Source organism: Carcharhinus amblyrhynchos, chromosome 5 (genome assembly GCF_965287045.1).
Source record: "Carcharhinus amblyrhynchos chromosome 5, sCarAmb.v2.hapA, whole genome shotgun sequence".
Classification (NCBI taxonomy): domain Eukaryota; kingdom Metazoa; phylum Chordata; class Chondrichthyes; order Carcharhiniformes; family Carcharhinidae; genus Carcharhinus; species Carcharhinus amblyrhynchos.
The window spans coordinates 96,718,406-96,730,895 of NC_137328.1; the positions used below are offsets into that span (position 1 = coordinate 96,718,406).

At 42.2% G+C, this 12,490-nt stretch overlaps 1 protein-coding gene across 1 annotated transcript; it reads left to right on the top strand.

The window, feature by feature from the left end:
- The first annotated feature begins 784 nt into the window (after positions 1-784).
- On the top strand, positions 785-10,433 carry tmem174 (transmembrane protein 174). The gene is made up of 2 exons (XM_080189259.1): positions 785-1,467; positions 7,580-10,433. Exons 1-2 carry the CDS (start codon positions 824-826, stop codon positions 7,695-7,697), a joined length of 762 nt encoding a protein of 253 aa, XP_080045385.1. The 5' UTR covers positions 785-823; the 3' UTR covers positions 7,698-10,433.
- Positions 10,434-12,490: the final 2,057 nt, after the last annotated feature.

The following is a 12,490-nucleotide window of genomic DNA, read 5'->3' on the forward strand; positions in this document are numbered from 1 at the left end:
TTTTAAAAGCCACCAGTTGCACATAATTTGACAGTGTTTTCTTTGTTTGTCGTAAATTGTTCCAAACTAAACCATCTAAATCTCTTGTTTGTTGTAGCAAGGTTTCTGTGCTAATCTTATTTCATATTCTATTTATCTATAATTACTCCCAATGCACAGTAAGAGAGTCATGTGAACAGGGCTCAAATCAGTAATTTTCAGTTTAATTCACATTATTGTATGTTAGGTTCTGTTAGATGACAACTTACCATGAGCAATAATTAATCGTGCAAGAATGTGGAAACTGCTACTAGCCTGACAGCAATTAGATGTATATTTTTGCCAATTCTTCTGTAGATAATATTAGCTGTTATTGGACAATCAATGCTCCCTTAAAGTAACAGATAAATAAAACAAAATCATGATTCAACTGTTCACGGCGACTGGGCTGGATGTCGATCTTGCCTACAAAATCAGCAATGTAATAGAAAGTTCAACTAGAATCTTGAAAATGCAAGGGGCTATCTTGGGGGCTTATGTACAGTTGTGCGAGCTTGTGGTCAGTTATTCTTCCCCTTCACATATACAAAGCGAAAGGTCATGATGGAGTAGACCTTTTAGATTTAATGCCTCATTAAATGCTTTACTCATCAAAATGGAAAATGCATCGAAGACACAAACAGTTCTGCAACTCCCAAGAATGTTAATATCCTGGCATCAATTATTAACCTGCACCAAAGTGCTTTTTTGTAACTAGACTGAACTTTGAACGTTATATACTGCTCCAACTGACTTAGCAATCTCCTTTTCTTCCATGGAACTGTCATACGGCACTGACTGAGCGATGCAAATGGAGCAGCGCAGCAGCAACATGGATGATTTCCCTGTTAATGTATTTTCTGTGACTCCCTGTCAACCAAGAGCCCCTGGAGTCCAGGTGTCAGATGGTGACAAGGCTGGGGCCACCTTGCTGTTCTCTGGTGTCTTTTTGGTTCTGGTGGGCATAACTTTCACAATAATGGGCTGGATTAAATATTATGCTACTAGTTATCTAGAATGGACACAGTTATTAGGACCCATTCTACTTTCCGTGGGAGTCACTTTTGTTCTGATTGCTGTTTGCAAGTTCCGAATGTTAACTTGTAAAACTTGCAAGCAAATTAATGAGAGCACATTGGAGACCGAGCAGACTCCCTGTGGACAATCATTCGTTTTTACTGGGATTAATCAACCTATAACTTTCCATGGAGCTACTGTTGTACAGTATATTCCTCCTCCATATGCATCTCCTGCCCAGGATAGCATTGCCATGAATACGACCTGCTTGCCATCACTGAACAACTCCCAAAGCACTAATCCACCTAATGGTGCTACAGGGACAACACCATGTCCTCCCCAGTACTATACCATCTATCCTCTGGACAGCACAGCTTTTACAGGAGATGATAATTGCCCACCTTACCAAGGACCAGAGAACGAAACAATCAGGTAGGTTCTCAACATCATTGCTTACATTCAGTCTCCTAGAGAACTCTTTAAAATTTCATGAACTAACCCTGAAAGCAAACCAACATCACACACAGAGCAAAATTGTTTCAAAATTCATTTTAAACTATCGAGATTATTAAAGCTACCTTTTCTTATAGCATGTAGTGCTTATTGCCAATAGTTTATTTGTCGTGGATTGCATCTGAACCCAAGACTATGTTTTGAGGCTCACATACCATTAGCTTCAAATCTGATTTAGAAATGTCTCAAAAATAATTCCATTTTTGTTCTGTCATCAAATAGCCTTGACGATGTAACAGCTAATATTAAGGCACCTTACTCAACTACCACGTTGTTTTTCAACTGCGAAGGAAATATAATGGCATTTTTTACCTTAAGCATGACAGTGGAGTATTCATCTAATACATGCACCAATTAGTCTGTAGATATTGAGCTAGACAGATAAGGAATAAAGATAACTCTGTATTATGTGAGATTACACTGCACATATTGGTGTTCAAGCCAGCAAAAATATTTTTTCTTTTTGACAATCACATTTGTAGATTTTATTTCAATAAGTGCAGAATGTATCTCTTGTCTGAGCATCACCATGTCTCTGGCACTTGGGATCTATTCTTTCTTTGTTAATCATAGGATAAATTCTCTCGAGAATCTATAGTAAAATTCTAGCCTATTAGCATACATTTACTATCTATAAGCCTCACTTCTTGTGCCATATTATTGTGTCACATTTTTAGGTTAATGTTGAAAAGATATACCATAAACATGATAATGGAAAAAGCTGTGAGACTTCTATCATCATAAAATTTTATCTCAGCACAAACTCTTGGCTGCTTTTCCTGGACAAACAAAATGTTTGTTGTGGGGAGTGAAATCATGCCATTTTTACCTTGGAACGAACTGCCGAAGACAGTAGTAGAAGCGGGTACGATTTTGTCTTTTAAAAAGCATTTAGACAGTTACATAGGTAGGATGGGTATAGAGGGATATGGGCCAAATGCGAGCAATTGGGACTAGCTTAGTGGTAAAAACTGGGCGGCAGGGACAAGTTGGGCCGAAGGGTCTGTCTCCATGATGTAAACCTCGATGACTCGAGATAATTCCAAAGCTCAAAATAAAGTCTTAAACAAAATAAAATCAAAAGCCATATATTTCACTAAAGCACAGTTTAAATCTAAAAATCGGTTTTATGTGTCTTAAGCACATTTACTAAAACTTTTCCTTGTCCCTCTCAAAAGCTTTGGGTTTTAATGGAATGTGTTACCCAGAGCAGTGATTTTGTAAATTTTGGCCAGATACTACGCTCTAACTGGTGTATCAGCATAGTCAATTAGATTTTAACTGTGATTCCTAAGGTCATTTTTCCAACCTGAGAATAAATTTATTAAGTGATAGCTCCAAAAGCAGAACTTTTTTTAAAAGAATGAATCAGTGGCCTAAAATTAGTCTGAACAACATTGCTGATTATTCAGTGAGAGACTCAAAGAACAAAAATACAAAGAACAAAATCAAACTCATTAGTCATATTCCCAAACTGTTACTGGATTAACAATTACAGGTCTGGACTAATAATCCAGGAAATCTAATTCAAAACCCATCATGGTATTTTGGGAATTCTGTTAAAAAGCCTGAAGGTAATTGCTGGTACCAGGGAAAAAAAAGTGTCCTTGAAGCAATGGAATTTTTATAAAGACCCAACAGGTTGACTACTGTCCTTTATGGAAGGAAACCTACTATCCTTAGCTGGTCTAATTTATGATGAGCCCATTGCCACATTGTGCCTTTCTGATGAATTGCAGTCACAGAACCCTACAGTACAGAAAGGCCATTTGGCCCATTGAGTCTGCACTGACCACAGTCCCACCCAGGCCATATCCCGATAACCCTATACATTTACCCCTGTCACTAAGTGGCAATTTATCATAGCCAATCCACCTAACCTGCACATTTTTGGACTGTGGGAGGAAACCGGAGCACCTGGAGGAAACCCACACAGACATGGGGAGAATGTGCAAACTGCACACATACAGTGACCCAAGCGAGAATCGAACCCAGGTCCCTGGTGCTGTGAGGTAACAGTGCTAGCCACTGTGCCACCGTGCTGTGTTGGCATGAGGCATTGAGTTGTATCGATTCACTGTAGTTCAAGGAGGCAGCAATCACCATCCTCTCAAGGCCACCAGGAATGGACAATAAATGACAGCCAGGCAAATCACAGCAATACCCAATTTCCAAGAATTAACTTAGAAAGAAATGGCAAGTCCTATTGAGAAAATCAGTCCTTATATTGCATTAGAAACCAGGTGTTATTCTGTTCCATTTATCTAAAAGGAGGCTCAGCTAAGACACAAAACTAAAATACTGTGGAAGCTGGAAATCTGCTGGAAATACTCACAACATTGGCATCATCTGTGGAAATAGAAAGTGTTTTATATTTCAGGCCAATAAAGTGTGGGAGTCTTCAAAGATTTTCTGCCCCCAACCACACCCCCCTGCCCCCTGGGGGTTTCCCCACGGCAGAGGTGGCGAGCCGTTGGCCATGGGCAGGATCTTCCAGTCCTGCTGAATCAATGCCCATTGACATGGCTAGCTGGCTTCGTTGCCCAGGGAACTGTTCTGTGGGGGTGGGGATCAACTGCAGCAGGATGAGAAGATCCCACCAACAGGAGGGGACGGGAAATCCTGCCCCATGCTCAAACATTGATTGATGGCTTCTACAGAAGACAAACTCCCATCTGACACATTTTTGAAAGGTGATCTTTTTTTCCTTCTGAGTTCTCTATCCAAAGGCAGGTCCCACCCAGAATGCTACAACTTCCACCAAGGGTCTGACAAGGAGACAGATCCAGAATCCATCCCAGCAGAATGGGCATCTAACCTTGCTGACCCACACTGGCCACCCTGCCCACTGAGTTAACCCCCCCCACCCCCAAAGAGTCCGACTTACTGTCGCAACATACATGCTTACATGCGTTTTGTAGTATGGAACCATGAATAGTGATGGTTGAGGTTCCAATTTCCTTTCATCACGTGGCCAACCAGGAATCTCGCCCGCACTTACCACCTGCTTTATAACAATATGAATGTGCCGTGTTGTGTTAGAAGCTGACATCAGGGACATTGATTTACTGTGAATATGTCACATTCCATTTTTATAAAAATGACACTGGGATTTTTGCCAGTGGAGGATTAAATTCCATGAGTTGGATTTTATTCCCTGTTCCAGCATGTTTGAAGGTGAGGTCCTGTAAAATGCAAAGCATGTCCTTCCCTCTCTCCCCTAATCTGTCTCCCATTGGTTTATGTTGGAAGGATTTGCCAGGCGGGACCTGTTTCACCCCCAATCCACTCTGCCCCTCTCATCCCCGAATAAAAAGTCAGCAATTGGCAGGTAATCTAAATTAGAGGTAACTTGTATAAATGGCAAGTGTTTTTGCTCATAATGTTATTTGGCACACAAAACATAGTCAAAATGAGTCAATAAAGGTATTATGAAGTCTCTATTACGCATTGACCCATGGAGGTTTTATTAGATAAAATAAGTAAGGTGTGTGATTAGTGATTTTGTGAACTGTTTGTTCATGGGATGTGAGCACGGCTGGCAAAGGCAATGTTTGTTGTCCCTATCTAATTGTAGCCAGTCTGATCAGCCTGCAGCTGTGTAGCTCCAGTGGCCATGATGTGGAGATGCCGGCTTTGGACTGGGTAAAGCACAGTAAGAAGTCTCACAACACCAGGTTAAAGTCCAACAGGTTTATTTGGTAGCAAAAGCCACTAGCTTTCGGAGTGCTGCCCCTTCATCAGGTGAGTGGGAGTTCTATTTACAAACAGGACATATAAAGACACAAACTCAATTTACAAAATAATGATTGGAATGTGAATCTTTACAGGTCATCAAGTCTCAAAGGTACAGACAATATGAGTGGAGAAAGCGTTAAGCACAAGTTAAAGAGATGTGTATTGTCTCCAGACAGGACAGTTACTGAGATTTTGCAAATCCAGGCAAGTCGTGGGGGTTACAGATAGTGTAACATGAACCCAAGATCCTGGTTGAGACCGTCCTCATGTGTGCAGAATTGGCTATCAGTCTCTGCTCAGCGACTCTGCACTGTCGTATGTTGTGAAGGCCACTTTGGAGAATGCTTACCCAAAGATCAGAGGTCAAATACCTCTGACCGCTGAAGTGTTCCCCAACAGGAAGCGAACACTCTTGCCTGGTGATTGTTGAGTGGTGTTCATTCATCCATTGACGTAGTATCTGCATGGTCTCCCTAATGTACCATGCCTCGAGACATTCTTTCCTGCAGCGTATCAGATAGACAATGTTGGCCGAGTTGCAGGAGTATGTACTGTGTAACTGGTGGATGGTGTTCTCATGTGAGATGATGGCATCCATGTTGATGATCCGGCATGTCTTGCAGTGGTTGCTGTGGCAGGGTTGTGTGGTGTTGTGGTCGCTGTACTCCTGAGGGCTGGGTAGTTTGCTGTGGACAATGGCCTGTTTGAGGTTGTGCAGTTGTTTGAAGGCAAGAAGTGGGGGTGTGAGATCGCCTTGATGAGATGTTTGTTTTCATCAATGATGTGTTGAAGGTTCCAGAGAAGATATCATAGTTTCTCTGCTCCGGGGAAGTGCTGGACAATGAAGGGTACTCTGTCCGCCATGTCCTGTGTTTGTCTTCTGAGGAGCTTGGTGCGGTTTTTCGCTGTGGCGCATTGGAACTGTCGATTGATGAGTCGAGCGCCATATTCTGTTCTTATGAGGGCACCTTTCAGCATCTGGAGGTGTCTGTTGTGATCCTCCTTATCTGAGCAGATCCTGTGCATACAGAGGGCTTGTCCGTAGAGGGTGGCTTCTTTAATGTGTTTAGGGTGGAAGCTGGAGAAGTGAAGCATTGTGAGGTTATCCGTGGACTTGCGGTACAGTGAAGTGCTGAGGTGACCGTCCTTAATGGAGATGTGTGTGTCCAAGAATGCAACCGATTCCAGAGAGTAGTCCATGGTGATTCCAGTGGCACCAGTGGTAGCTACTGCTGAGACTGCAGACAGTCCCTGGCCAACAGGATGTTACGGAGCCAGACTTCAAGGTAAGTCCAGAGTATCGTCTGGCTGGCAGACCCCAATTAGGAAGGTGAGGAGATTGGGGAAGATGTTGGGGGGGGGGGGGGGGGGGGGGGGGGGGGCGCGGGGGTGGGGCAAGTTTAGAGGCTGGAGGAAGGTTAAAATGAGGGTATGATCTTGGGGGAGGATGTCCCTTATCTCTTGCTCAACACTAAAATGTTTATCAGTCACAAGTAGGCTTACATTCACACTGCAATGAAGTTACTGTTAAAATCCCCTAGTCGCCTCACTCCGGCACCTGTTCAGGGACACTGAGGGAAATTTTAGCATGGACAATGCACCAAACCTGGACATCTTGGGGCTGTGAGAGAAAACCCAGAGGAAACCCACACAGTCACAGGGAGAATGTGCAAACTCCACACAGACAGTGATCCAAGCCAGGAATTGAACCCAGGTCCCTGGTGCTGTGAGGCAGCACTGCTAACCATTGTGCCACCGTGCCACCCCAGACCATACGTTAAATGCTATCGGGCTATCCTGGACCTCCCTGCCGTGAGTAAAATGGTGGTGGAGGCAGAATGAAGCCAAGTAGGAGCCTTAATAGCCCAAAGGCAGGTAGTTGCCTGACACTCCTGCCACCCACTGTAAAAATGGGAGCTAGGTTAGAAGAGAGCGGGAAGGACATGCCCTGCGTTCTACGGGATCTCACCTTCAAACATCTTCGAACAGGGAGTAAAATCCAACTCATGGAACTTAATCCTCCAACGGCAAAAATCCCAGTGTCCTTTCTACAAAAATGGATTGTGACTTATTCAGAATAAACCAATGGTCCTGATGTCAGCTTCTAATGCAACACAAACATTCACATCGTTATAAAGCAGAATATCCTTTAACTCATCATGATCAAAGATGCAAGATGTGCTAGTATTCCTCTGTTTTGATCTTTACTGAAAAATTCATATAAAGTGAAACCTTAAAATGAGTTGCATATTTTTGTGTTTGTCTGTGTAATATTGGTAATATATCTCTACAGGATAAAGGAAGACCAAGATGAATCAGAAGCCACAGTTGATGAAGTTCCCGATAGCATTCCACCACCTTCATATGATGAAATCTTTCCCATAGTGAATGAGGACTCTACAGAACATTAGCTCTGCTGAATTTATCGAATTACAATATATGACACAAAAAAATGTTCATTATTATTGTAACCTCACTCTGACTTTAATACCATTCATTTCTATTCAATATTATTCAGTGCTATATTACATTGCTAACTGCAACCTCGCAAAAAGAAATGAATTTTTACAGCACATAATATCGTGTTAATATCCTCATGAGCTATTTTGTCATTATGGAGTACATTATGCTCATTTCACAAGCTAGTTGTCTGTATAGTATAGAATATAACAAATATCTGTTAGAATATAACAGATTCTGTTACATAGAATGTCACAGATGTGCACCACTTTGCTTCTATGCTATCCAAAATAATCTGAATTTCTCAGATTGAGTGAAAGGAAATTATCCAAATTGGACTCAGCCATTTTAACACAGTTTTCATGCTACTCAAGCGTCCAAATTAGCTGTGTGTGATGAACTGATTTTTAAAGCTATTTGTTCATGGAATATGGGCGTCTCTGGCAGAGGCTGTGATTAAATTCTTGCTAAACAAAGGGGTGAGAGGATATCAGGGGTAGGTGGGAATGTAGTGCTGAGGTTACAATCAGATCAGCCATGATCCTATTGAATGACAGAGCAGGCTCAAAGGACCAATTGACCTACTCCTGCTCCTAATTCCTTTGCTTGTATTTATTGCCCACACTTAATTGCCCCTGAGAATGTGGGAGTGAGTGTCCTTATTGGACAGTTAAGTACACCCACAGTGCTGTTAGGGAGAGAGTTCCAGGATTTTGACCCAGCGACAATGAAGGGACGACAATATATTTCCCAGTCAGGATGGTATGTGATTTGAAGGGGAAGCTGCAGATGTTGGTGTCCCATGCACCTGCTGCATTTATTCTTTAGCAATAGAGGTCGCAGGTTTGGAAAGCGCTGCTGAAGAAACATTGGTGAGTTCTTGGAGTGTATCTTGCAGCTGGTTCACTCTGGATAGTGTTGAGTTTCTTATGTATTGTTGGAGCTCCATTCATCCAGGGAAGTGGAGAGTATTTCATCAAACTCCTGGCTGGTGGAAAAGATCTGGAGAATGTAGAGGTGAGTTACATTCCGCAGAATGCCCAGCCTCTAACTTGCTGTTATAGCCAGAGTATTTGATTGCCACTCCATTTAAATTTCTAGTCAATAGTAACTGTTGATGGCGGGAAAAGGGTGGGGGGGGGGGGGGGATTAAGTCATGGTAATGCTCTTGAAGGTTAAAAGGAAGCAGTTAGTTTCTCTCTTACTGGAGTTGGTCATTACGTGACCCTGTTCCGGTAGTAATGTTACTTTCTATCTATCAGTCCACAGCTGAATGTTGTCCAGGCCTTGTTGCACACAGGCACAGACTCTAACTGATGAGTTACGAATGGCATCAGCAAATGTTCCCATCTGTGACCTTATGATGGAAGGAAGGTCATTGATAAAGGATCTGAAGTTGGTTGGGCCTAGGACACTACCTGTGGACCTGCTAGGGCTGAGATGATTGGCCTCCAACAACCATCTTTCTTTGTTCTAGGCACAACTCCAACCAGTGGTGAGTTTTCTCCCTGATTACAACTGAGTTCAATTTTGCCAGGGTCCTTTGATGCCATTCTCAGTCAAGTGCTGCCTTAATGTGAAAAGCAATCACTTTCACCTCACCTCATTTTACTGTTAAGCAGTTATGCTCTTCTGACCATGTTTGGACCAAGGTTGTAATGAGACCTTGAATCTAGCAGCCCTGGTAGAACCTAAACTGAGTATTGCTCAGCAGATACTTGGTGAGCAAGTGCCTCTTAATAGCATTGCTGACATCATCTTCTATCACTTTGCTGATGATTGAGAGAAAACTGATAATTAGCTACTAAAACAGGAAATGCTGGAAGATCTCAGCAGGTCTGACAGCATCTGTGGGGAGAGAATAGAGCCAACGTTTCTGATGACCCTTCATCAGAGCTACAAACAAAGAGAATCAGCAGAGATTTATACTATGAGGGCAGATTTGGGGGTGGCGGGGGGGAAGTTGGCGGTCGAAAGGAACAAAAAGAATGTAAATGAGGATCCAGAAAGCTGAGAAAGGTACTAAAAAGTGTCCATTAAGTGATCAGAATGCATGATTGGCATAACAGAAATACAGATGTTTATGGGACTGCCTGGGTCCTGTCTGATTTGGCAGTTGCCCTGAGGGGAGCTGGGAAGGGAGCAAGGAGGAGAGTGTGAATGGAGAAGTGGAAAAATGGAAGTGAGAAAGGAGGATGACAAAATGGATGAATAAGATGAAACAAAATGAAATAAAATAATTGGAAATGGGGTGAAGGTGGAGGGGAGAGTTCATGCTCTGAGGTTGTTGAATTCAATGTTCAGTCCGGGAGGCTGCAAAGAGCCCAATCAGAAGATGAGGTGCTGCTCCTCCAGTTTGCTTTGGGGTTTGCTAGAACATTGCAAAAGGTCAAGGGTGGACATGTGGACAGGAGAGCAGGATGGTGTGTCAATGTGGCAAGTGACAGGAAGGTCTCATTCTATGGACGGACCGAATGTGTTCAGCAAAGCAATCACCCGGTCTACTTTTGGTTTCTCCGATGTAGCGTAGACGCACATTGGGAGCAGCAAATGCAATAGACCAGATTGAAGGAGTTGCATGTGATGTGCTGTTCACCTGAAAAGAATGTTTAGGACCTGGGGCGGTGCACAGGGAGGAGGTAAAGGGGCAGTTGCACCTTCTACGATTGTGTGGGAAGGTTCCATGGGTAGGAACCTTTTATGATAATTGGCTAGATCGGATTTGTACTTCTTGTGGACTGCTCATAGCTGGACAATTTTCCACAATGTTGGGTGGTTGCCAGCATTTTACCTGTAGTAGAACAGCTTGTCTAAAGGCATGGCTGATTCTGGAGTATAAGTTATCAGCACTACAGCAAGCTGTTGTCTTGGCTTATCACGTTTGCAGTATCCAAACTTTCTTGATGTCACATGGAATGAATTAATTGGCTGAAAGTTAACTTCTGTGTGGACCTCAGGAGGAAGCCAAGGTATATCATCCACTCAGCACTTCTAACTGAAGATAATTGCAAACACTTTTGCATTTACCTGTTGGGATCTGCCATCATGATAGCGTGCATGGTGCCTCCTTTTCCTGTTAGTTATGAAACTGTCCACCATCATTCATGACTGCATGTGACAGACCTGCAGATCTTTGATCTGGTCTGTTGTTTGTAGGATTGCATATCTCTGTCCAACCAATGCTGTTTCTACTGATTAGCTGTTTCATAGAATCATAGAATCCCTACAGTGCAGAAGGAGGTCATTTGGTCCATTGAGTTTGCACCAACCACAATCCCACCCTATTCCCACAACCCCACATATTTTTCCTGCTATTCCCCTGACACTAAGGGGCAATTTAGCACGGACAATGCACCTAACCTGCTCATCTTTGGACTGTGGGAGGAAACCGGAGCACCCATGCAGACACAGGGAGAATGTACAAACTTGACACAGACAGTGACCTGAGACTGGAATTGAACTCGGATCCTTGGAGCTGTGAATTAGCAGTGCTAACCATTGTGCCACTGTGCCACCCGGTGAGGAAATGGTTTCTGGTGAAGAAATTATGTAGAAAAAATGTTTCTGATGAAAAAAACTATGTAAAAAAAGAGACAGACGGATGCTTGGGCACAATTGATCTTTTCCTGTCTCCAAAATCTCCTTCTAAAGAAGCTATTGAGGGATTTCTGAAATGTCAGGGAGATTAAAGGAGACAAGTAACCTCTTGATGTGGAAGAAAATGGCGAAAAAAAATCCCTGGATACACAAGTTGCTTCAAATCTTCTACAAACTTATATGAAGAAATGTTACTTCAGTAAGTATTCTTTTTTTCCTTTTTCCAAGTCAATGTTCCATCTGCCATTAATAATATGGATATCATGTCACCAAGTTGCAGAAAAATGTTTCTGTATTAAGATTATTCAAGTATTCAGAAAGTATCAGACATATTTTGGGAAATCTGTGAACAGATAATGGCATTAATTCAATCTGTGAGGAATGCCTCCATTTATTTGGCAAAAAATTGCCCCGATGACCTTAAAGCACATGTTTTCTGTCTTATCCATATGAAAATCAGACAAAACTGATAAATGGTCATGAACTTGTCTGTAATTCATCCAGTATCTACCTTTTATGTTGTATAACATATCATGCAACTATTTTAATTATTATGTTTATGAAACCTATTCTCCACTTTAAAATATCTAGACAACACAGCCTGAGACCACCATTGATAGTAGAAAGCAGTGCCTTTGAGACCACAGAGTTACAATGAAGAAAAGCAGTCTGGACTCTCGAATGTAAAAATATGATGATTACATTCTGCTATTTTCAATAAATTTGCTTAGCCATAAACTGATATATGGGGCACAATAAAATAAAGTAACTTTCTCAATGTTGCCTTACAATAAAAAATATTACTGAAGGCATGCAGACAGGAGGAGTAATTTAATGCAGTTTACAGGTTAAACATTAAAATGTGTGGGGGTGATCTTATCAAAAAAACTCTAAGTGCCAAGTGAGTGTGAAAACAGGAAAGAACTGTGTCCATTATTTCAGCGAGCTTTCAAACATGATGTTATGCCACTTAGTGCAAAAAAAGAGGTAAAGTGTGATTCACGCCAGTAGGGAAAGTGGATGGAGTTTATTCTCACCAGAAACCCGGCTGCTCACAGCTAGAGGGTGCCATTGTGCACGTGCAGATCTCTCAGTATTCGGTATACAAGCATACAGAAAACACTGAGGATTTGTCACTTTCCCACTC